The sequence below is a fragment of the Moschus berezovskii genome, chromosome 4, assembly GCF_049115385.1.
Source record: "Moschus berezovskii isolate FMDL1 chromosome 4, NW_MosBer_1.0, whole genome shotgun sequence".
In the NCBI taxonomy this organism is placed as follows: Eukaryota; Metazoa; Chordata; class Mammalia; order Artiodactyla; family Moschidae; genus Moschus; species Moschus berezovskii.
Genome location: NC_142463.1, coordinates 123,791,052 through 123,818,358, shown reverse-complemented (window position 1 = coordinate 123,818,358; position 27,307 = coordinate 123,791,052). Strand labels below are relative to the sequence as shown.

The window sequence follows — 27,307 nt, the reverse complement described above, 5'->3', positions numbered from 1 at the left end:
ACTGGTCTTAAAACTCTTAAGGTCTTATTTGCTGACAATTCAGTCTTATTAAATACAATTTGGGCAAGAAGATATGAAAAAATGTAAAACTGGTATATGTCTTTGGTGTAACCTAACCTCTCTGGTTGATCAATTTTTTTATTTTAGGAAGGAATGGATGAAAGGGAAGAAGTATTTTAAATAGAAGCAGCTTGAAACTCCAAGAAAACCCCACAAAGCTCAACTTCTTAACCCAAAAGCCATTAGAAACTGCTAGTATATGCTAGACCAGAGAATGGTCTAGTTTATGAAAGGGGCAGGCTATCTTATCCATTTAAAAGTGGAATAGGTATGTGTACAACAAAAGATTTTTGAATGATTAAGAAAAAAGGCTAAAAAGCAAATAATGAGGAAGCAGTAACGCACTAGTATACCTTGGGTTGAAGCCTTGATACTCTAATACTGTCTATATTGATTCCATTAACCAGCCCAACAAACATGATTGCACTTTATACAGAAATAACACAACATTTAGCACTAAAAGGCCTTGAAGATTTTTTTTTTATAACTCCCCAAATTTGTAGTTTTTAACATGATATTCTCTTTTTCTTAAACTTTAAAAGAAAACCAACGATTGTTAGCAGTATATACTTTCAATGCTCAAATCCTCACCCACATTCTTTGAACACATTCCCATGAAAAACTATCAAAACATTAAAAGCAATTTATCCAATATATGTTCAGCAGTTGAAGAATTTAATTTAGACCTTTGGTCAAACTCACAGTACTACTTACTGAGTAAGAATATGAAAGGCAGGGAATGATGACCTTCAATAATGAGGTATGCATGACAAAGTTTTTCTCAACATGAATATTGAGCTTAAAGTTAAATAAAATTAAAAAACAAAACAAAACACTGTTTTAATGGACAGCTTCCAGGCCGCATCTGTGTGGACAAGTGGACAGCCTTGGTATACCACTAATAAGCTCTAAGGAGGTGCTCACCCTGCTGGCCCTGGGGCGTCTGTGAGATGATAAACTGCGCTGGTTGCAGGTTGGTTGTTGGATGGACCAATACAAACTGTTGCAGGTTGAGATTCTGCTGTTGAAGTTGTTGCAATTGTTGCAGATCCTAAAAAAAGTAGGATTAAAACATGGATTGGAGATTCTGAAATAAAAGTGTGCTTCATCTTAAGGTTCCCAGATGATGAGTTCTGTCATCCAAATAAAAAAAGAGTCAATATTTGATATTATTATAAACTCCTAACAAGGATGTGCTCTGGCTATGTTCCAAAGCGTGTGAAGAAACCTGGAGCCGCGACAAGGACATGCTGTTTCTACACGCCTATACTGTGTCATGACTTACACTACATCTAATTTTCAATAGTTAAATGCTTATGGTTGTATCTTTAACACGGAGAGACCAACATGAGCTTTAAAAATCAAGTGAGAAAAGAATATGTTGCTTTTTTAAGTGACTGAATTTCCTCTGATAGAGCAAAAATTAAGTGTTATGTCTGAACCTGCATCAATAAATTAAAAGACCTATGAAATTTGGCACCAGCCTAACTCAACTGAGAAAACAGTGCATAAATTAAAAAAAAAGCTATCATATAAAAATCTGATCTATAACATATTAAACTTGCTTATATTGGCTTATTATTTCATAATTTTTAACATCCTTGCATGTATATTATCTTAGAATAATGTCAAGATACAGTCTCACAACTTAGGCATGAAAAACATTTATTTGGTAATGAAAAAACTGGGCAAAATAAAAACACTGACTAGTACATAATAGTCATAAACATTAGTCTGACATCTATTCTGTACTTACAGTTTATTGGCTTTTTTAAAAAAATGTTTTGTCAAATTCTAGCTATAATTTAAGCCCATTTCTGAGTCTTCTGGGGGTATGAAACAATTATCTGCATCGGACTCATAAAAACTCTTCATCATTTCACCAATGTGACTACTTCTACTTTTTTCCTCTCCTTGAGATAAAGGTTTTCATTTACTTTTCCTCCTTGGTAGAACTGTCTATGCCTCTCTAAATAAATTTTTGTTATCTCTGGATACTCTGCCCTAAAATGCAAAAATTAAAGCCAAACACCACTCTCATGCAGTTCCGCACAAAGCCAATCACTCTGTAGCAGAGATGGTTCCCAGCTTCTCTCACACACGGGTGGTAACACTGACTGCAGAGCACGTGAAAGAACGCCTGCCTGCTGTAATTAGCTAATTAAATAAACACAGTGATCCTCTGCTCCAGAAACATGCCAGCTAATTATTCAAGAATTGCCACCTAATATAAACAGTTATTCAAATAATCGGTTATGTGTTTATAATACCAACTCGAATAAGCAAACAAATGTATTCTTTCTAGTTCAGTAGAAAAGAAGGCTTCATCACTCACCTCACTGGTTTAGAGCTTCTCAGGCCTTTAAGCGCCCACACTAACAATCAGAAAGTGAACTTAGTACCAGAGAAACTCTGCCGTTCTATTCCTCCCTTCCCGCCCCAGCGACGAGTCACTCTCTCACCTGTGCGATCTGTATGGGCTGAGACAAGGGGATCTGTGTCATGGGTGTGGCGGCGGAGGCGGAGATGGTGGCCCCGGCAGCGCTGTGCTGTTGGCTGGCGGAATGCTGCTGCACGGCGGCCGCCAGCAGCTGTGCCTGTGCCTGTGCCTGCTGTAGTAGTAACTGCTGCTGGGCTGGTGTCAAAGTCAGCTAAACAAAATCAGGACAAACAGTTGGAAAGGGTTGAAGGAGATCAGCCCCTAATGCAAGCCAACTGCTTTGAAGTAAGTAACTCAAGTGATATTAAACCATAGCTACCCAACTTCATATGGCAAGTATGAGGCTAAAATGTTCATCAGTGATCAAGCTACTATTACTTGCAGACCATTTACATTAAAATAGTGGTCCTCACTCTGGACTTAATCATTCAAGCTTGTCCAGGCCCAGGGGTTCAGGCAAAAAAGTAATTAACTAGTAAGCAACAAAGAAAAGAATCAATACTGACAGGAAATGAAAAGAAATTTACACCCAACAGAACAGCAAGTGATTAGTGAGATGAATAAGGAACAAGGATGCTGGATCTGACCAGGAAAGAACTGATAAGGCCCAGCTTCTGCTAATTAGCATGAATCCCTGCCATATTCCATCACTTTCATTATGTTCTAATATATGACTAAAGAATATGAGGTCCATTTGTTTCTTTTCCAAGTCTCCCTAAAGCCTCCTCCCCAACAATCTTTCCTGTTACTGAAAGCACTGGGTCTCTGCAACTTTACATCCTCTTCCCGATATATTATCTCTGTGAAACCGGTGGTGACAGCCACTCTCTTTAGATGCAAATGAAGCTCCATGCCCAAGTTTGACAGAAGCTCCAGCCACAGGAACCTGGATTCCCAACTGTCTCTCACTATTGTAAACACTAGGCACTCAAACAAAACCAAAACAAGAAAACAGGAAATGTATTTGAAGATTTAAACTTGCTTTCAAAATGCAGCTTTTTTCAAACACACTAAAGTGTTAAGTATGTTCTGCCTTCTTTTTGGTGACATGTTCTGATCAAATCAAGAAGGAATATTCTGAAGAGCAAGTATGTCATTTAGTGGCATAATCCTTTTTCAAAAAAGGTCCAATACAATTTGTGTATTAGAGACAGAATCAAAATTAAATCATTCAAAATCCCAATACCCATCAAGATAGATGTTTATAAATATTTATATAATATGTAAACATATATTAATTTCTATTGATGGGATTTTGTAAAACAATTCCGCAACAATTCTTAAAAGAGCCTTATGCTGCCAAAACATACTTAACTGAAACGATGGAAATAAAATATTTTGTAGGTTGATGTGATATGAACTGAATAATAAACAATTCTTCCTTACCACTCCTCTTTACTCCCCCACAAAAGATAATACACAAGTTTTCAACATTGGAAAATATTTTTAATGGGGCCTCAAAGACATCTGAAAAGTTAAAAGCTTAATATAATTGCACAGGTCAATTTACTACCAATACTGAAAGAGACGCGTGTACCCCAATGTTCATCGCAGCACTGTTTACAATAGCCAGGACCTAGATGTCCATTGGCAGATGAATGGATAAGAAAGCTGTGGTACATATACACAACGGAATATTACTCAGCTATGAAAAAGAATGAATTAGAATCAGTTCTAATGAGGTGGATGAAACTGGAACCTATGATACAAAGCGAAGTAAGTCAGAAAGGAAAACACCAGTACGGTATATTAACGCATATATATGGAATTTAGAAAGATGGTAACGCGAGACAGCAAAAGAGACACAGATGTAACGAACAGACTGTTGGACTCTGTGGGAGAGGGCCAGGGTGGGATGATTTGAGAGAATAGGATTGAAACATGCATGTTATCATATGTGAAACAGATTGCCAGTCCAAGTTCGATGCATGAGACAAGATGCTCAGGGCTGGTGCACTGAGATGACCCAGAGGGATGTGATGGGGAGGGAGGTGGGAGGGAGGTCAGGATGGGGAACACGTGTACACCCATGGCTGATTCACATGAATGTATGGCAAAAACTACCACAATATTGTAAAGTAATTAGCCTCCAATTAAAATTTAAAAAAAATTACTACCAAAAAAAAAAAACAGATGACATTTATTGAACGCTATGACATGCCAGACACTGTTCTATGAGTCTCACCTACATCACTACTCTTCATCTCTGAAACAATCCTGTGAGCTAAGTAGTATTAACATCTCCGTTTAACTGAAGGAAAACTGAGGCACAGAGAGATGAATCAGCCAACACAGTAAACTGAAGAGCCAGGACATGACAGCAGAGGCTTCACTTCAGAACACTATGTGTATGTATGCTTGGCCACTCAGTCATGCCCGACTCTCTGTGACCCCATGGACTGCAGTCTGCTAGGCTCCTCTGTCCACGGAATTTTCCAGGCAAGAATACTGGAACAAGCTGCAATTTCCTACTCCAGGGGATCTTCCTGACCCAGGGATCAAACCTGTGTCTCTTGCATCAGCAGGCGGATTCTTTACCACTGAGCCACTTGGGAAGCCCCTTAGAACACTATACAGTAATTTAAAATGTTTTTCTTTTATAGGTACTAATCCATTCTTTAACTTCTACTCTGTAGTGATGTTATAACTCTAAACTGACAACCAGTGATAAATTTCATCACTGTAACTATTTCAACCATGGGAACATGATTCCACTTGCATGATGAAGCAATAGTTGAAACATTGGTTTAAAAAAGTCCTTAAGTTTACCCAGAGCCTATCTGCCAGAGTAAGAAAAAATACACTGAAAACTCATGACAAGGATAGCTCTTTTTTCAGAGCTGTTTAAAATGTAGAGAATTCCTTTAAAGACACATGCCAGGCACAGCCATGTTATCTGCCACAGTCAACAGATCTAATCAGATACTGGCCAATGGCAGTTGTGACACAGAGAAAGTTTATTACAAATCTCTCAGTGAAAACTTACCCCAGTTATCTGTCCTCCAGCCAGCATAAGCTGGGTCTGGGGGATGGCTGCCTGCACTGAAGGCTGCTGGGAAGGCTGGCTTGGCTGCTGTGAATCCCCCAATTCTTCATTAGGTTTAGACTGAGCGGGTGGAGAGAGAAAAAAAGATTAATAATTGATTTTTTAAAAGTATTAATTCCATATTTTAAGATTTACAACACAGACTTATCTAATCATGATTTTTCCAATTTTACATTTCCTTTCTTATAAATCTTTGTATTTTCCTAACTTTATGTATTAAGTTTTCAGACTTTTTATTCCAAAACCAGCAAAGCTGCTTAGTTTTTTTAATTTTAAAAGTGTTTCAATAATGCTTAATTTTTAAGAAGAAAAAGTAATTTGGTCTTCCACTAGTCGACAGAATTTTTCATAAACATAAATCCTTAACTCTGGAAATAAGGAGTAAGGGAAGAACATATTTTCAACCTATGGTTACACTAGACAGACCCTCTATCTCAATATTTTGACACGCCTTTGGTGGTCAGTGTAAAACGTCCCTATATACCATCTCAGAAATTGATTATTTGAACCACTGAACTTTTAAACTAATCTTCTAAAGAACTATAAAGTTAGCATTCCCCCATCAAGTAACACACAAGCTTAGAGGGAAATGCTGTAGCCAAGAGGGAAAGAGAACATGATCCTGAAAGGGGCACTGAGAGAAAATTTTATGGTAATTAAAACTGGTTATGCAGAGCATTAAAATTCTGCCTAGATTTGCATATTTCCCACCACCTGTTTTGGGGACTGCAGCAAGGCTAATTAACATAAAGGCTCTGATTAATTCTGCCAGTCATTGAGAGATAATTACAGTGCAAGACTGTAAACATTCCGCAGTGGAGATACAGCCTGTTTGCCAACATCTCTCTAAGGGATAAAAGTTTACCATGGCAACCAAGGCAATTTTCCACCTCCTCTCCCTCAAAAAGGAAGGTCACATTATCTCCTTTTCTTTCTCTTCTCGTCTCCATGTGTTACTAGGTCCATATTTCACTTGGTTTCATGGAATGCTCAGAATACTGTTTTCTCTCTTGACTCTTAGCGACCTAAACACTATGATGAGAGGAAGCAGCAGGTTGACTGAGGCATTATGGAGTAATGCATGAAAACCAAACTTTGCATGTTATGCTGAATGGTTCATAGAAGCAAAGCACCCAGATTTAAGTTTTGTCTTTATATTTGACTGTATGATGCCCATTAATGTCTATAAATAGGTTTAACTGCAATTCTCAGACTCATGACATGGCAGAGCAGAGAAGAACTTGGCAATCTTCTAAACTCGTCCACTTAAATACATGCAGTTGCCCCTTGGTATCTACAGAGATAAGTCCCAGGACCACCCCCAACCCCAGACACCAAAATCTGCAGATGCTGAAGTCCTTCACAGTCAGCTCTCTGTACCTCCAGATGTGGAACCTGGGCATAGGCAGGGCTGACTGTACAAGAAAAAATGAGCCCCAGGAGGAAAAGTGACTTGCCCAAATTCACACAGCCAGTGAGTGGCAGAATGAGAATTCAAACCTAAGACTTAGGCCTCTCAGTTTACTGTTCTTCCCTCTAACATAATGTTTTCTTAAGATATGAAAAATGATAAATGGCTGTACAACTTAGAAACATTTTTAATGAACTTCCAAATAAAACCTTGAAAGTAGACTTTTCTTATTCACTTTTGGACATTCACAGTGACGTAATATAAAATGGATTTTTATTAATGGCAATGATTATCATTATTTGAATCTTTATGAGATTCAGTAAGAAAAAAAGTAATACTTCTAAGTATTTTCATTATAAAATTATTGCTTATTCATTACAGAAAAATAGAAAAATACGGTAAAAATGAATAGAAAAACTGATCCACAGTCCCATGTTCCAGCTCACCTGTACATTTAGAGACTGAGCAGCAGCCTGTAAACTTGTTCCAGCGAGCTGGACCTATGAAAGTAAAGCAATTGGGGAAATTCTAATCGAATGCTGTTGATATCCATCATTAGAGCCTGTCATCAGCAAGTCTCTACAAATGTGTGTTCTATTTAGAGCCAAGCATACGAAGAGGCTTTACCTTCAGAGCTGAAACTTCATGGAAAAGTACCTCCACCTCCCAGCAGAAAATGCTGTTAAAATTTCTTTTCTGAAGATGTTTTCCCACACTAAAACTGCATCAGCAGGCATGCCACACTTGTATTCAACATGCCTTACATCACACTACTTGTACTCACAGGATACTTAGTTTCTAAAACCTTAACTCATCTTCCACATTGTGTTAAAGAACATAGAAGCAGTCTACTTATAGACATTATTTTTACCCTTAAAAACAATCAGAATTGTCTATTCATTCTAATTTCAAAATTTCATGTATATAAAAGTAAAAATCTTATACACACACACACACCCCCCTACATAGTCAAGTCCTTAAGATATTTATTGTCATAATTCAAAAATCCTGGCTGAAATAAAGAATCTGTCCTATAAACCACATATGAAAGTCTGTCAGAACAGTTAATTAATATTAACACTTCACACATTCAGAAAGTTCAAACCATGGTTATATTAAATAAGGATCATCATGTGGCAGCCATGATAATAATAACTGATTCAGGCAACTCTCACTAATGGATGTTCTAACTAATGGGTGAAATTTAAGGAGTAACAGGATATTTACATATTCTCTCCCTATGTCTCCATAGATATTTATTAATTACAAAGGGTAAAATAGTGGGAAAATCAGGAAGACAAGTGATCACAGTTAAAGTCACATGTTCCTTCTACTATGATGCACTCGGAAGAATACAGTATTATTTACAGCGTATTTCCCTCTAGTTCTAATTGTGATGAAACATCAGTCAAATCTAAATTGACCAACACTATATAAAACAACTGGATTGTTATATAAACTAGGTTTGAATAAATGGAAACCTACCCTAGAATGGCAGCAGTGGGAATTAAAAGTAGGAAACATTAAAAGTATTGCAAAGTACTACACAGGATCCTGGAAACTGGACATAAATGAAGAAAAAAAAAGTTATGGATTATTCCAGGGTTCAAATTTGGAAGACTGAAAAAACTTATCATTCACATTATAATTCCATTTTGGATTGAGCACACAGCATTACGATTTCCTGAACTTAAAGCTTCTTTATGATTTTATTTCAATCATGATGTTTCTGGGTAAAAATCTGTTGAGGAACACAAGTCTTACAGTATCTCCTTATTATGAGGAAGAAAGTTACCTTTATAGTAGGCAAATTTGAGACACTACCTTAATCAAATGATCAAATTCAGTACAGAATAATGGGACAAGTTGACACGTATGCTGCAGCTGCTGCTGAGTCACTTCAGTCGTGTCTGACTCTGTGCAACCCCACAGACGGCAGCCCACCAGGCTCCCCCGGTCCCTGGGATTCTCCAGGCAAGAACACTGGAGTGGGTGCCATTTCCTTCTCCAAGTTGACGCGTATATACACACACAAAACGTATGTGTGCAAACACAAACACATAAAGCATGTGTGGTAACATGGTGACAATTAGTGATACCAGACGAAGAGCTTTTGGCTGAAAACTGTTCTATTGTTATTTAATTTTCCATAGATTTTAAAGTTTTCAAAATAGAACGTTGAAAACAAAAAGTGAGAGCATCCCTTCACAACTTCATTTAGCTAGCTCCCAACATCCTTTGGGCTTCCCTGGTGGCTCAGATGGTAAAGAAACTGCTTGAAATGCAGGAGACCTGACGGTTGAGAAGATCCCCTGGAACAGACATGGAACAATGGACTGGTTCAAAACAGGAAAAGGAGTACGTCAAGGCTGTATACTGTCACCCTGCTTATTTAACTTATATGCAGAATATATCATGCAAAATGCCGGGTTCGATGAAGCACAAGATGGAATCATGATTGCCGGGAGAAATATCAACAACCTCAGATATGCAGATGATAGCACTCCAATGGCAGAAAGCAAAGAGGAACTAAAAAAGAACCTCCTGAAGAAGGTGAAAGAGGAGAGTGAAAAACTTGGCTTAAAACTCAACATTCAAAAAATGAAGATCATGGCATCCAGCCCCATCACTTCATGGCATATAGATGGGGGAAAATTGTTAACAGTGACAGATTTTATTTTCTGGGACTCCAAAATCACTGTGGATTGTGACTGCAGCCATGAAATTAAAAGACGCTTGCTCCTTGGAATGCTGAAGCTCCAATATTTTGGCCACCTGGAAGAAGAGTTTGGTGAAGAACTGACTCACTGGAAAAGACCCTGATGCTGGGGAAGGTGGCATCACTGACTCAATGGACATGAGTTTGAGCAAATTCTAAGAGCTAGTGAAGGACAGGGAAGCCTGGTGTGCTGTAGTTACTGGAGTTACAAAGAGTTAGACGTGACTTAGCGACCAAACAACACCATTCTTTAAAACTTGGCTTAAAAATCACCCAATGAAAAAAATCTTACAATATGAGATGAGGTAATCATTTCTTCCTCTGTATTCTTAAGTTTTACCATCCATTCATTCATTTGTTCAACAAATAATTACTATCTATTATTTTACATCCACATGTGCTTTTCATTGAACCTCCACCACTAGTACCATCTGGCACTACCAAAAGCACTACTGCTGACCTGCACAATTTGTACACTAAACCGGTTCTAGGGTTTATATGAGGTAAAGACCAACAAGTTGTGCAAAGTAAAGCTTTAACACATCACTGTGAACATAAATCAAGCAGTTGAGACACATTCCTAACCTGTCTCCCAAATGTTTTCATTGTTTTATTTACTTTCAATTTTCAACCAGCTCCCATATCCCCGAACTCCTGGAGAGTCAACATTTGTTTTTATATCCCTTTTCTGTTTACTTTAATGATAACATATATAGAGACTGCTTTAGACTTAGGAGAAATTCATGTAATATAAGAGTAATAAATTTGATCCCCAAACCAGGATGTTCACAGTCAAGCAAAGCCTCTAAGTGGTTGCCCAAATGTAAATGGTTTGAAATTGCTTTAAAGAAGGAATACGAGCTGTGAACTCAAAGCCTTACACAGCAGGTCTCAGGCAATGGGTGTTAAATCATTTTGGATGACTTTGTAATTTACTATTCAACACTTGCAGTGAGTCACCACAGACCACACTCACAAAACAGTAACCCAGTTGTAAATGTATCTGTTTGTAACAAGGAACTCTTTTTCACACAGCTGTGGGGTCAACAGCTATACAGTCAACTAAGTTAAAGGATTCCCTAGTAACCATTCAGAATGACATGGTTAGACACTGGTAACAGCAGGTTTAAACCAACTTTGAAAGCCCCACATTCTGAAACAACTTTACTGAGCCCTAGCACTCCATGTCCCCATTTCTCACTCTCAGCCACAGCTGAGCAGAACAACCTACCTGATGGAGATGCCCAAGGAAAGCCTGGGCCTGGGCTGTTGAGATGGCCCCTCCAACGGGCACAGGCTGCTTCTCAAAGTCCAGACCATTGGTTTGTGTGCCTGGAAAGCAAGCAAAATACTATAACTATTGAAAACCCCAAAACTGAAATAAGCACCAGACTTTTCTTAAACAGGTGCATTTATCAAGCACCTATTTTTTACAAGCATTTTTCTAAGTACCTCCAAGGAGGAAAAGAGATTCAAAAGGATGAAGAAATACAGTAAAATGATTTCTCTTCTAAAGATAGGACGCAAGACATGTACATGAATGCAGATAAAGCTTAAGAAACAAAAATATGAATAATAAATTATAATATAAAGTTATGTTAGTTCAAAAGTGAAAGCAGCAATTAGAGCAAGTGGGGTCAGAACAAGCATGAAACCTAAGGAGGCTTGAAGAAGAGATTATCATTATTACACTGTTGTAAAGACTGGTAGAGACAGAGCTCTTATGGGAGTACCAAGGCTCTCTCCTAGTCTCTCCTTTCTCGATACATGGCTTGGACAGAAGAAATTAACAGGTGACTTTGCCAAGTCTGCAAATAGCAACCCACTCCAGTGTTCTTGCCTGGAGAATCCCAGGGGCGGCGGAGCCTGGTGGGCTGCCGTCTATGGGGTCGCACAGAGTCGGACACGACTGAAGCGACTTAGCAGTAGCAGTTGCCAAGTCTGAGATGAATTTACTCCTAAAATGCTTTAATAAACGACAGTAAAAGCAATCATTCAGATAAACAAAAGACATGTATGGACTGCTGCTTACATCTAGTTAGCAGGGGCTCTGCTATCATTACCATCTGCTGTTATGTCAGTCAGTGCCTTTAACCACTCACATTACATCTAATGTAGGGATCGGACTAATTTATGGAAAGACATATCACCCCACCAGCCAGAAATACTTTCTAAGAGATATACTACATTGTTTTCAAATTACTATCTCTAGGTATTATTTAGAAATAACCAGAATACTTTGTAGTGAATAAAATACAATGGACCATGGGAACCTGCAAGAATCATCAAGTCACATGAACATGGCAGTGAGCTTCCATTTCCTACCACTGCAACATCTCAATTTCTCTTCCTCAGCCTCCGTGTGTGCTGACAGAGCAGACCAGTTAGAAAAATCTAAGCTAGAAACTTCAGGTAGTATTTCTAAAAGGGGGCTAACTTTTGCCATCATATATCCTAGCTAACTTTGAGCGAATGCATCACTTTAACAGAATTAATTGGGTAGATCACATGACTCACAAGAACTATTTAAGGTTTGAGATAATTATTTAAAAAGTGCACATGCAGTTCACCTCCTTGAAAAATCTGAGTGATTGTTCTCTTATGGTTTTTCCTAAAGTTTCTCATAGACAGGAAATATAGAACTTCTTACATATATATAATTAATGAAACTAAGAGTACATGGTTGCATCAACTAATGTGAGACACTAGTATGAAATAAAATTTACTTTAAATACCATAAGCCACATACAGAAGTTTCACTATTTAAAGGTGCACATTTTTGTCAATGGCTGCTGTCTCCATCTCGATGCAGGAAATCACTACTTAGATCAAGATTGTAAGACTGTGTACCATTAGAGAAACGAGCTCAAGATACATTAAATAAATCAACAAGGCTAAAAGAAGATAAGATTTTGAAAAACAGAGATAAGCACTTAGACATTAACACATCACCAGCTAAAAAGTCTTTCAGAAACAAATATTTCACTCTCCTAGATAGCATACTAAAAAGCAGAGACATTACTTTGCCAACCAAGGTCTGTCTAGTCAAGGCTATGGTTTTTCCCGTGGTCATGTATGGATTGAGATTTGGACTGTGAAGAAAGCTGATCGCCGAAGAATTGATGCTTTTGAACTGTGGTGATTGTGAAGACTCTTGAGAGTCCCTTGGACTGCAAGGAGATCCAACCAGTCCATTCTAGAGGAGATCAATCCTGGGTGTTCATTGGAAGGACTGATGCTAAAGCTGAAACTGCAATACTTTGGCCACCTCATGCGACGAGTTGACTCACTGGAAAAGACTCTGATGCTAGGAGGGATTGGGGGTGGGAGAAGACGGGGATGACAGAGAATGAGATGGCTGGATGGCATCACCATCGATGGACATGAGTTTGAGTGAACTCCGGGAGTTGGTGATGGACAGGGAGGCCTGGCGTGCTGTGATTCATGGGGTCGCAGAGAGCCGGACATGACTGAGCGACTGAACTGAACTGGAGACCATAAAAATTCCACACACTGGTTCCATTCTTGAGTTCTCATAAAATAACAAGCTTTTTATAAATCACAAAGAAATATACAACCAAATTTTGACAGATTTCTGGTGTACAAAGCCTATTCCAGTGGCCTACATGTAATGCTATTTAAGTACTCTGCTCTTCCTCTTTGGGGTAAGGCATAAAGTTACGGTATCTAAAGCATGGTATGATCAAAACATTGAGATAACAACTCAGACAGCCAGAGATCTAAGATGCAAAGGCACACATTTTTTTTTTTTTAAATTAAAGTGCTGACACTCCACTGGGATGTGAAAGGTAGAATAGATATTGCATAGAAATCATTCTCATAAAACATATTCTGAGCTAAAGAAAGGAGAAGGGAACAGATACACAGCCATACCCTAATCAGATTTCAGTATGAAGACAGCATGGAAAAACAGGGATGCTGGGAGCCAAAACCAAATGTGTGCCTGAGAAAACAGCATTCAAAGGAGCAATCAGGGAAACTAAAACGTTGGGGGAGCAGGCTGAATTACATATGCAGATTAACATAAGATACAGCATAGAGTTTCAGAAACCCTAATAAGACATCTAAGACAAGTGATCCTGAGAAATTTAGAAATGACAGAGGTCAGAGCTAAAGAACTTGTAAGGTTATCACTAGAAAAGTATTACTGAGGTAAACTTCAAAACTTGTATACAACACCTCCTTATCTCACTGGTGAAGAAACAGAGATTAAGGAATCTTCAGTGAATTGCTCAAGATGTCTGAGCTAGTTGGTGGAAGGGCTAAGACAAGGAATGGGTTCCTGATTCTGCATAAACTCACTCATAGAGAAAGGGTAGTTGATAGTAACGTAAAAAGTCTATTAATTAAGAATGGACATATGTATAGATCTTTCTTAATTAACGAAGGGGTTATGTTCTGATAAAACCCTTCCTAAATTGAAAATATCCTAAGTCAAAAATGCATTTAATACACCTAACCTACAGAATGTCATAACTTGGCCTGACCTAACTTAAATGTGCTCAGAACATTTTTATTAGCCTACAGTTGGGTAAAATAACACAAAGCTTGTTTTATAATAAAATATTGACTATCTCATGTAACTTAATGGAGAAGGAAATGGCAACCCACTCCAGTGTTCTTGCCAGGAGAATCCCAGGGACAGAGGAGTCTGGTGGGCTGCGGTCTATGGGATCGCACAGAGTTGGACATGACTGAAGTGACTTAGCGTGCATGCATACATTGGAGAAGGAAACGGAAACCCACTCCAGTATTCTTGCCTGGAGAATCCCAGGGACGGGGGAGCCTGGTGGGCTGCCGTCTATGGGGTCGCACAGAGTCGGACACGACTGATGTGACTTAGCAGCAGCAGGAGCATGTAACTTAATAAATAATGTAACAAAAATGACAAACAGAACAGGTGCATAGGTGCTGAATGGTTATAAGCCTATCAGTTGTTTCCACTCCTGCTGCTGCCCAGCACCCAAGACAGTATCCGTCACCAGCCTAGGAAAAGATAAAAATTCAAGATTCAAAGTATGGTTTCTACAGGGTCCATGGATTCAAAGTATGGTTTCTACAGAGTCCATATTGTTTTTGCACTATCATAGGCTGGGACTGCATATAGAGAAAAGGTAGAAGATAAGGGGGGACTTAATTAGGAGATGTAAAGACAAAGAGAGGAAGCAGTTAAAAAAGTAGGAAAAGCTCCCTCAAGACTAACATCCTCAGGAGCCAGAGAAGAGAAAGCTGAAAGGATGGGGTACTATGATCAAATGGAACAGAAAATATAAGGATTAAGTACTGAGAAAGAAGAAAGAAATGGATCAAGAATTAATGAAATGGGGGAAAACACGTAACAGAAATATCAACTTGGTTCTTTCAAAAGAATCATATAACCTAACAAACTTCTGGTAAAATAAAATAAAAGGAGCAAATAATTTAAGGATAACCAAATGAGCAACATAAAAAAATGCCACAGAAACTAAAAAGAAGATATTGTGAACTGATAAAACTTAGAGACAGATAACTCTCTAGAAACTTTATCAAGACTGACTCAAGAAAGGAAAAAAAAAAAAGCCCAAGAGTCCATAGCATTTGAAGAAATTGAATTAGTAGATAAAAATATTCCTGAAAAGAAAATGAAAAGTCTAGATTATTTTATTCTGCTTGCTTTCAAAAGTTCAAGGAAAAAAGAATTCCAATCCTATACAACATTATCAGAGTGTGGTCTTAAAAAAAAGGAAATACTTCATAACTCATTTTATGAGGTCAGCATAACCTTGATGCTAAAACTTGACAAAGTACGAAAAACAAAAATCATAAATATATGAAAATATCCCAAATAATAACAAAAATAATCCAGTAGGATAAAATATTGTGACTAAGATGGATTTATTCCAGGAATGCAAGGTTGGTTTGGAGCTAAAAGAAATTTAAATAATGTAAGGGGTAAAATCATACAATCACCTCAAAAGATGGAGAAAAACATTTAGACAAAATTCAATATCCACTTATAATAAACATTCTAGGTGTAGGAAAAGAAAGAAGCTTCTCTAACTTGACAAAGAGTAACACTAAATGCACTCACTTTAAGATTAAGAACAAGATAAGGGTGCTAGCTATTGGAAGGCTTAGTCAGCAAAATAAGGAAACAAAACTAAGTTGGGGTGAAGAAAACAAACTTTCTTCCCAGATAATTTGACTATGGATATAGAATACGCTAAGGAATGTGACATACAAGATGTTTATAAAGACACACAAGATGGCAGAGTAGAAGGATGTGCGCTCACTTTCCCATGTGAGAACTCCAAAATTACAACTCGCTGTTGAACAACCACTGACAGGAGAATGCTGGATCCCACCAAAAAAAGATATCCACGTTGAAGGGCAAAGGAGAAGCCCCAACAAGACGGTAGGAGGGGCGAAATCGTGATTAGAACCAAAACCCATACCCTCCAGAGATGCTTGGAGGGCTCAAACAAAACCTTGTGTGCAACAGGAGACCCCACAGAGACTGAGCCAGACCTGTCTCTGGGTGTGTGAGTGTCTCCTGCGGAGGCACGGGTCAGCAGTGGCCTGCGGCAGGGGCAGGGGCTCTGGGTGTGTGAGTATCTCCTGTAGGGGAACAGGTCAGCAGTGGCCTGCTGCAGGGGCAGGGGCTCTGGGTGTGTGAGTCTCCTGTGGAGGCACCAGTCAGCAGTGGCTTGCTGCAGGGGCAGGGGCTCTGCGTGAGGCATAGCTGGGTCACACAGCGTGTGGCATAAGCCCACTTGGAGGAGGTCGCCAGTAACCCTGCCATGGAGTTGCTGAGCAGATGACCCACAAAGTGCAGAACAATTATGCCAAATAAATCCTCGCACTGTTAAGAAAGCTCTAGGGCCCACAACAGATTTCCCAACCTGAGGATCTGGCAAAGTGACTGAGAACCCCCAAGCAATTTGACTTTGGAGGCCAGTGGGATTTGATTACAGAACTTACACAGCATGGGGAAACAGACTCTTGGAGGGGACAAAGAAAGCCTTGGGCACACCAGTTCCCAGGAGAAAGGAGCAGTGACCCCACAAGAAACTGATCCAGACTTGCCCGTGAGGGTCTAGGAGTCTCCGGCAGAGGCGTGGGTAGACACTGGCCTGCTGAGGGTCAGATGCACTGAACACAACAGTGCATGCACAAGACTTTCTGAAGGAGGTCACCATGATCTTCATCAACCCCACTGTAGTTTGGTTCAGGTCAAATAACAGGGAGGGAACACAGCCCTGCCCATCAACAGAAAATGGGATTAAAGATTTACTGAGAATGGCCCCGCCTGTTCAGTAGGAGACCCAGTTCCTCTCCCAGTCAGCTTCTCCCAACAGGAAGCTTCCATAAGCCTCTTAGGCTTATCCATCAGCGGGCAGACAGACTGAAAACCACAACCACAGAAAACTAATCAAAGTGATCACATGGGCCACAGCCTTGTCTAACTCAATGAAACTATGAGCCATGCCTCGTAGGATCACCCAAGATGGACCCGAGCTGGATGGGTCATGGCGGAGAGTTCTGACAAAATGTGGTCCACTGGAGAAGGGAATGGCAAACCAGTACTCTAACCTTGAGAACCTCATGAACAGTATGAAAACGCAAACAGATAAGACACTGAAAGACGAACTCCCCAGGTCGGTAGGTGCCCAATATGCTACTGGAGAAGAGTGGAGAAATAGCTCCAAAAAGAATGAAGAAATGGAGCCAAAGGGAAAACAACGTCAAGTTGTGGTTGTGAGTGGTGAAATAGTCTGATGCTGTAAAGAACAATATTGCATAGGAACCTAAATATTAGGTCCATGAATCAAGGTAAATTGGAAGTGGCCAAACAGGAGATGGCAAGAGTGAGCATCAACATTTTAGGAATCAGTGAACCAAAATGGACAGGAATGGGTGAATTTAACTTAGATGGCCATTTTATCTACTACTGTGGGCATTCTGAAACCCTTAGAAGAAATGGAGCAGCCCTCATAGTCAACAAAGAGAGTCTGAAATGCAGTAGTTGGGTGCAACCTCAAAAATGACACAATGATCTCTGTTCGTTTACAAGGCAAACCATCCGATATCATAGTAATCCAAGTCTATGTTCCAACCAGTAATGCAGAAGAAGCTGAAGTTAAATGTTACTATGAAGACCTACATTGGAAGGACTGATGCTAAAGCTGAAACTCCAATACTTTGGCCACCTCATGCGACGAGTTGACTCACTGGAAAAGAGTCTGATGCTGGGAGGGATTGGGGGCAGGAGGAGAAGGAGACAACAGAGAATGAGATGGCTGGATGGCATCACCGACTTGATGGACATGAATTTGAGTGAACTCCGGGAGTTGGTGATGGACACGGAGGCCTGGCGTGCTGTGATTCATGGGGTTGGAAAGAGTCGGACATGACTGAGCGACTGAACTGAACAGATGAAGACCTATAAGACCTTCTAGAACTAACACCAAAAAAATGATGTCCTTTGCACCAAGGGGACTGGGAAGCAAAAGCAGGAAGACAAGAGATACCTGGAGTAACAGGAAAATTTGGCCTTGGAGTACAAAATAAAGTAGGAGAAAGGCTAACAGTTTTGCCAAGAGAATGCACTGGTCATAGCAAACACACTCTACAAACAACACGAAAGAAGACTCGACATATGGACATCACCAGATGGTCAATACCAAAATCAGATGAATTAGATTCTTGGCAGGCAAAGATGGAGAAGCTCTATACAGACAGCAAAGAGAAGACCAGGAGCTGACTGTAGCTCAGATCATGAACTCCTTATTGCCAAATTCAGACTTAAATTGAAGAAAGTGGGGAAAACCACCATATCATTCAGGTATGACCTGAATCAAATCCATTACAGTGAAAGTGTACAATAAGATTCAGTGGAAGTGACAGAAAGATTCAAGGAATTAGATCTGATAGACAGAGTGCCTGAAGAACTATGGACAGAGATTCATGACATTGTACAAGAGGCAGGGATCAAGACCCATGCCCAAGAAAAAGAAATGCAAAAAGGCAAAATGGCTGTCTGAGGAGGCCTTACAAATAGCTGAGAAAAGAAAAGCAAAAGGAAAAGGAGAAAAGGAAAGATACACCCAACTGAATGCAGAGTTCCAAAGAACAGCAAGGAGCGATAAGAGAGCCTTCCTCAGTGATCAATGCAAGAAATAGAGGAAAACAACAGAACGGGAAAGAATAGAGATCTCTTCAAGAAAATCAGAAATACCAAGGGAACATTTCATGCAAAGATGGGCACAATTAAGGACAGAAATGGTATGAATCTAAAAGAAGCAGAAGATATTAAGAGGCAACAAGAGTACACAGAAGAACTATACAAAAAAGATCTTTATGACTCAGATAACCACAATGGTGTGATCATTCACCTAGAGCCAAACATGCTGGAATGTGAAGTCAAGTGGGCCTTAGCAAGCATCATTATGAACAAAGCTATTGGAGGTGATGGAATTCCAGTTGAGCTATTTCAAATCCTGAAAGATGATGCTTTGAAAGTGCTGCACTCAATATGACAGCAGATTTGGAAAACTCAGCAGTGGCCACAGGACTGGAAAAGGTCAGTTTTCATTCCAATCCCAAGGGCATTGCCAAAGAAGGGCAATGACAAAGAATGTTCAAACTACCACACAACTGTACTCATCTCACACTCTAGCAAATGCTGAAAATTCTCCAAGCCAGGATTCAACAGTATGTGAACTGTGAACTTCCAGATGTTCAAGCTAGATTTAGAAAAGGTAGAGGAATCAGAAATCAAATAGCCAACATCTGCTGGATCATCGAAAAAACAAGAGAGTTCCAGAAAAACATCTACTGCTTTATTGAATATGCCAAAACTGTTGACTGTGTGGATCACAATAAACTGAAAAATTCTTCAAGAGATAGGACCACCAGACCACCTTACTTACCTCCTGAAAAATCTGTATGCACGTAAAGAAGCAACAGTTAGAACCGGACATGGAACAACAGAATGGTTCCAAATTGTGAAAGGAGTATGTCAAGCCTGCATTTTGTCACCCTGCTTATTTAACTTATATGCAGAGTACATCATGAGAAATGCTGGGCTGAATGAAGCACAAGCTGGAATCAAGATTCCTGGGAGAAATATCAATAACCTCAGATATGCAGATGACACCACCTTATGGCAGAAAGTGAAGAAGCAATAAAGAGCCTCTTGATGAAAGTGAAAGAGAGAAGTGGAAGAAGCTGGCTTAAAACTCAACATTCAGAAAACTAAGATCATGGCATCCGGTCCCATCACTTCACGGCAAATAGATGGGGAAACAATAGAAACAGTGACAGACTTTATTTTCCTGGTCTCCAAAATCACTGCAAATGGTAACTCAGCCATGAAATTAAAAGATGCTTGCTCCTTGGAAGAAAAGTTATGACCAACCTAGCTGCGGCTGCTGCTGCTAAGTCACTTCAGTTGTGTCTTTGTGCAACTCCATAGATGGCAGCCCACCAGGCCCCCCTGTCCCTGGGATTCTCCTAGCAAGAACACTGGAGTGGGTTGCCATTTCCTTCTCCAATGCATGAAAATGAAAAGTGAAAGTGAAGTCGCTCAGTCGAGTCCGACTCTTCGTGACCCCGTGGACTGTGGCCTACCAGGTCTCCTCCGTCCATGGGATGTTCCAGGCAAGAGTACTGGAGTGGGTTTCCATTTCCTTCTCCAACCTAGAGAGCATATTAAAAAGCAGAGACATTACTTTGCCAACAAAGGTCCATTTAGTCAAAGCTATAGTTTATCTGGTAGTCATGTATGCATGTAAGAGTTGGACTGTGAAGACAGCTGACTGCCAAAGAATCGATGCTTTTGAACTGTGGTGTTGGAGAAGATTCTTGAGAGTCCCTTGTACTGCAAGGAGATCCAATGAGTCAATCCTAAAGGAAATCAGTTCTGAATATTCAATGGAAGGACTGATGCTGCAGCTGAAACTTGGGCCACCTGATGTGAAGAACTGACTCGCTGGAAAAAACCCTGATGCTGGGAAGGATTGAAGGCAGAAGGAGAAGGGGATGATAGAGGATAACATTGTTGGATGGCATCATCGACTCGATAGACATGAGTTTGAGCAAGCTCCAGAAGTTGGTGATGGACAGGGAAGCCTGGTGTGCTGCAGTCCATGGAGGTCACAAAGAGTTGGAACAGGACTGTGTGACTGAACTGAAGTGAATAATCAGAATAAGAATAATCAGAATAAGAGAATTTAATAAGATGCAGCACACAAAATCTGTTAAAAATTGCCTTTGTTATACACCAATGACCTGGGCTTCCTTGGTACGTCAGTTAAAAGAATTCATCTGTAATGCAGGAGATTCCCATTAGATTCCTGGGTCGCAAAGGTCCTCTGAAGGGATAGGCTACTCATTCCAGTATTCTTGGACATCCCTGGTAGCTCAGATGGTAAAGAATCCACCTGCAATGCGGACGACCTGGGTTCAATCCCTGGGTTGGGAAGATCCCCTGGAGGAGGGCATGGCAACCCACTCCAGTATTCTTGCCTGGAGAATCCCCATGGACAGAGAAGCCTGCTGGGCTACAGGCTACGTGCTGGACACGTAGAGTCGGACACAACTGAGTGACTAACCACATACATACATACTACTTTAAAATTGCAAGCATCATTCATCAAAAGATGATGTATAATTAATGAAAAGAAGAAAATAACTACAATACAAATACATAAGAAAGGATTAGTATTCAGAACACACAAAAAACTCCTATGAATCAACTTTAAAAGCCCAATAGAAAAATAATATCGGCAAAACAAATGACTTAAGAATTTCACAAAAAAGGAAACATAATGGCACACAAACACAAGAAAGGATATTCAACTTCCTTGGAAACTAGGGAAATACAATAAAGTCCCAATAAGATAGCATTTTACACCCACTAGATTGGCTAAAATTACAAAATTGGTTAATAGGACGTTTTGGCAAGACTAAAATTCTTGTCTGTTGTTGGGAGCAGTATTAGTCAGTACTACCACTTTAGCTGTGGCCACAGTACTGAGTAACACTGTTAACAAGTTCAGCAGTTACACTATTAAATACTCTAGAGAATTTCACACATATGTATCAAGAGATTACAAAATTATAGCAGTAATGTTTGTAATAGCGAAAGTCTAAAAATAATGGAAACGTCTATCAATTATAGAATGGAGAGAAAAACTGTGATGCATTCATATACTGGGATTACATATCCAGTGAAAGTGAATTAGAGATATATGTACAAACCTGGATGAATCCCCAAAACATAATGTTCAGCAAAAGAAACCAGACAGAGAATATACAGTACGATTCAACTAATACCTAGCTGGAAAAATATGGAAAGAAAAGCAATGTGACCGTTAACACCAAATTCAGGTTGATGGTTTCCTCTCTGGTAGAAGCACATGATTAGAATGGGTCTACAGTGGCCTTCTGGAACATGGTAACTGTTTTGTGACCCGAGTGGTAGACACGTGTGTGCTTAAAGCACACATATATGTTCACATACAGGTTTTTACAATTACCACTTTCATATTAAAACAGTAAAGAAAAACATCAACAATGACCAGAGTTGCAGAAAACTTTTGGGGACACACCCAGACAGCACGAGGCAAAGAAAAAAGCAGGTGCGTTAGAGGTGAATCCAAGCACACTAGTTACAGTGAAGGCCCAGCTGAAAGTTAGGTGAAATTTACATGGAGTTTAAGAATTTTTGGCTTCCTCAGTGGCTTAGCTGGTAAAGAATCCGCCTGCAATGCGGGAGACAATGGGTTTGATCCCTGGGTTCGGAAGATCCCCCGGAGAAAGGAAAGGCTACCCACTCCAGTGTTCTGGCCTGGAGAATTTCAGGACTGTATGGGGTTGCAAAGAGTCACACATGACTGAGCAACTTTCACTGAGAACTGGCAAGCTGTCATCTCCCAGGAAGTTGTTTCTTCATAGGTAGTAGTCAAGCACCAAACAGGCAGAGGTCTCCTCTCCTGATGAATGGCTCACACTTCTGAGACTTGGACAGGTTTCATGCTTTTCAATGCCTCTCAGTGCCCAGATCATGTGCTACTTTCCTTTATGTTTCCAACCTTCCAAACACAAAAGCAATAATTTATACCTATTTACTCCAATGTGATTTGTCTCAAAAAAAATTGACTTCTGCTTTTTAAAATTCTGCCCCGGAGTGCCTTTATTTTATTATTATTTTTGGTCGAGGGAGGATAGTCTTTTCATTATCCTAATCCTGTTGTCATTCCTTCATGAATGAGAATAGATATCTATGTCCTGCTTTTGTTATTTTAGTCGCTTAATCATGTCCGACTCTTTTGTGACCCCACAGACTGTAGCCCGCAAGGCTCCTTTGTCCGTGGGATTCTCCAAGCAAAAATACTGCAGTGGGTTGCATGCCTTCCTCCGGGGATCTTCCTGATTCAGGGATAGAACCCACATCTCCTATGTCTCCAGCATTGGCAGGCAGGTTCTGTACCACTAGCGCCACCTGGGAAGCCCCATTTTATGGATAGCAGTTTGTATATATGAATCCCATAGATATTGAATCCATAATGATTAAAGCAATTTAAAAATATATATACCTTTCTTTTCTTTATTTTTACTTTTAAATTAATTTTATTGGAGTATAGTTGATTTACAATGTTGTGTTAGTTTCCGCTATACAGAAAAGTCAATCAGTTATGCATACACATGTATGTCCACTCTTTTTCACATTCTATTCCCATACAGGTCAGTAAAGAGTACAACCGAGCTTTTAAGTAAAGACACTTAATCCTTGTTTAAGATAATATCTTCCAAACAGATCAACCCTTTGAGGCCTCAAAATTAAAACTTAGATTTTAATGATCTCTTCAGGATCTAGTTATACATAAAGGAAACCATGATACTTAAAAACAAATTTTCTTTTTCTTATCTCAGTGATCTCAGATTTTTCTTCTAAATGCATACGTTTGAGAGGTAGTAAATAACTAAGAAACACTGCCACTGCCCTCAAGCAAAGCGTGGCAGACTATGGTATTTGTGGTAAGAAAGGTACAAAGTGCTTTGAGAGTTCTAGTGTGGCAAAGAGGGAGAGAGGAGATTTTAAATAGGGTCTAGGGCCTTGAAAATCCCATGGGCGGAGGAGCCTGGGGGGCTGCAGTCCATGGGGTCGCGAAGAGTTGGACACGACCGAGCGACTTCCCTTTCACTTTTCACTTTCATGCACTGGAGAAGGAAATGGCAACCCACTCCAACGTTCTTGCCTGGAGAATCCCACGGACGGGGGAGCCTGGTGGGCTGCCGTCGATGGGGTCGCAAGAGTTGGGCACAACTGAAGTGACTTAGCAGCAGCAGCAGTAGGGTTACAGAGTAAGGGCTGAACCACCAAGGTGAGTAAAGCAAAAATCAAATGGTTCAGATGTAAACATACTTTATTACAACCCACTGTTCGTATAAGTCATTCTAACTGTAATACAGAGGGAGATGCCCAAAGACATTGTTGAAAAAAATAAGTTAAGATTTGGTTTCTAACACTATTTCCTGAGAAAAATGAATACAGAGAGGTTACTTTAAAAGTATATCATTCAACCCATTAGCAGGCTCTAACAGGAGGAAAAAAAAAGGAAAATGACAAGTTTAACAAGGATGTGGAGAAAACCGGATCCTCGGCCCTGACTGTGGAAATGGAAAATGATTGCGCTACTGTGGGAGAGTTCAGTGGGTCTTCAAAAAGGTTAACTGCAGATCCGTCAATGCCACTGTAGGTATACGCCCCAAAGAACTGAAAACAGACACTCCAATCCTCGGACGTGTACGTCCACAGCAGCACTGTTCACAATAACTGAAAAGTGGAAACAACCCAAATGCCCATTAACAGACGACTGGAAAACAGACGGTGGCACAGTCACACGACGGAGTACCCGGGCACAGAAAGAACGAAGTCCTGACACGCGCTGCAGCACAGCTGGACCTCAAAATCACGGCGCGGAGAGCCACATGCCGTGCCACGCCGCTTAAACGGGGTCTCCACAAGGGCTCAGCCACACACACCGACCACAGGCTGACGGCTGCCAGGAGCAGGGCGGAGGGGAAAAAGTACAGCCACTGCTTACTGGTTTCCTTCTGGGACAGCGTTAGAACTAGACAAAAGCGGTAGCTGCACCAACACTGTGAATCTACCAAATGTCACAGAATTGTTTGCTTTTAATGGTTAATTTTATGTTATATGCACTTCACCTCAATGAAACAAAACCAAAAATGAATTCGCAGCTGTAGAACAAAACAGACAGTAGAAATCTTACTGCCCTATGAGTTTCCCTGGCTATTGCATCCCATCTCACCTATCTAATTGGCCACGTGACACTCTGCTGCAAGGCAAGCAACAAGAGAGCTAGCATCCAGTGGAACTGGGTATGGACAAAAATTAACAGAAATTTTTTGAATGAGAAATTCTCGAACATGGGGCTTGTGAAAGCAATTTTTCATCACTAAGCAGCTATATTCTGGATAATATCTACTATAGTTTAATCTGTAATGAGCAGCCACATTATATGCTACTACTTCTGTTAAACCCATACAATAAGGAAAGTTGGTTTGGTTTTTTTTTCAGATATTTAAGGCAGTAAATTTAATTTCAATAAATTTAAGGCAATCAAAATTATGGTTAAATTTCAGATGTCCTACAAGAAATAATGATAATATCTGTGCCTGTCACTACATTACCCTGATAAGCAGCACAAATTCCAAATGACCTTCACAAAAAGTCAGACAACTGTGGGGCATATCTAATACAATCTAATACAATACATATTTAAAACAGCCGAAAGATCTTCAGGAAAACTTGGCTTCTACTAGTGTGTGTGTGTGTCTGTATGTGTGAATAGGTGGTTTCTTCCAAGTGTGTCACCATAAAATAGGAGGAACCTGGGATAATGGAAATCTGAAAGAGCATCACTTATGGCTATAAAAACATTCTATGTTACTACAAAACAAGATGCATAATCAGAACTGAGGCTATAGCTTATCCACAGAATGGATGATTATAACACATCTGCTAAAAATTGGAAATCAGATTGATTACATTCTTTGCACCCAAAGATGGAGAAGCTCTATACAGCCAACAAAAACAAGACTGGGAGCTGACTATGGCTCAGATCATGAACTCCTTATAGCCAAATTCAGACTTAAACTGAAGAAAGTGGGGAAAACCACTAGAACATTCAGCTGTGATAAATCAAATCCCTTATGATTACACAGTGGAAGTAACAAATGGACTTAAGGGACTAGATCTGATAGGGTGCCTGATGAACTATGGATGGAGGTTCGTGACACTGTAGAGGAGACAGGGATCAACAACATCCTCAAGAAAAAGAAATGCAAGAAAGTAAAATGGCTGTCTGAGGAGGCCTTACAAATAGCTGTGAAAAGAAGAGAAGCAAAAAGGAAAATACAAAAGGAAAGATATAAGCATCTGAATGCAGAGTTCCAAAGAATAGCAAGGAGAGATGAGGAAGTCTTCCTCAGCAATCAGTGCAAAGAAATAGAGGGAAACAACAGAATAGGAAAGACTAGAGATCTCTTCAAGAAAATTAGAGATACCAAGGGAATATTTCATGCAAAGATGGGCTCGATAAAGGACAGAAATGGTATGGACCTAACAGAAGCAGAAGATATTAAGAAAAGGTGGCAAGAAAAACTATACAAAAAAAGATCTTCACGCCCCAGATAATCACGATGGTGTGATCACCCACATACAGCCAGACATCCTGGAATGTGAAGTCAAGTGGGCCTTAAGAAGCATCACTATGAACAAAGCTAGTAGAGATGATGGAATTCCAGTTGAGCTATTTCAAATCCTGAAAGATGATGCTGTGAAAGTGCTGTACTCTATGCCACCAAATTTGGAAAACTCAGCAGTGGCCACAGGACTGGAAAAGGTCCATTTTCATTCCAATCCCAAAGAACGGCAATGCCAAAGAATGCTGAAACTACAGCACAATTGCACTCATCTCACACACTAGTAAAGTCACGCTCAAAATTCTCCAAGCCAGGCTTCAACAATATGTCAACCGTGAACTTCCAGATTTTCAACCTGGTTTTAGAAAAGGCAGAGCAACCAGAGATCAAATTGCCAACATCCGCTGGATCATCAAAAGAGCAAGAGAGTTTCAGAAAAACATCTATTTCTGCTTTATTGACTATGCCAAAGCCTTTGAGTGTGTGGATCACAATAAACTGTGGAAAATTCTGAAAGAGATGGGAATACCAGACCACCTGACCTGCCTCTTGAGAAATCTGTATGCAGCTCAAGAAGCAACAGTTAGAACTGGACATGGAACAACAGACTGGTTCCAAATAGGAAAAGGAGTACGTCAAGGCTGTATATTGTCACCCTGCTTATTTAACTTATATGCAGAGTACATCATGAGAAATGCTGGGCTGGAGGACGTACAAACTGGAATCAAGATTGCCAGGAGAAATATCAATAACCTCAGATATGCAGATGACACCACCCTTAAGGCAGAAAGCAAAGAAGCACTAAAGAGCCTCTTGATGAAAGTGAAAGAGGAGAGTGAAAAAGTTGGCTTAAAGCTCAACATTCAGAAAACTAACATCATGGCATCCGGTCCC

At 39.9% G+C, this 27,307-nt stretch overlaps 1 protein-coding gene across 4 annotated transcripts in view; it reads right to left on the bottom strand.

Annotated features, from left to right (window-relative positions):
* The window catches only part of POU2F1 (POU class 2 homeobox 1), a 197,543-nt gene that overhangs the window by 49,181 nt on the left and 121,055 nt on the right, over positions 1-27,307 (bottom strand). For 3 of the 4 annotated variants that reach the window (XM_055403280.2, XM_055403281.2, XM_055403279.2), the window contains 5 exons: positions 10,908-11,008; positions 7,404-7,457; positions 5,487-5,606; positions 2,523-2,711; positions 985-1,111 (listed from right to left, as the gene is read on the bottom strand). In XM_055403280.2, the coding sequence (XP_055259255.2) occupies positions 985-1,111; positions 2,523-2,711; positions 5,487-5,606; positions 7,404-7,457; positions 10,908-11,008 (591 nt within the window). The remainder of the gene's footprint in view (positions 1-984; positions 1,112-2,522; positions 2,712-5,486; positions 5,607-7,403; positions 7,458-10,907; positions 11,009-27,307) is intronic. The other variant, XM_088835996.1, reaches the window with a different exon arrangement.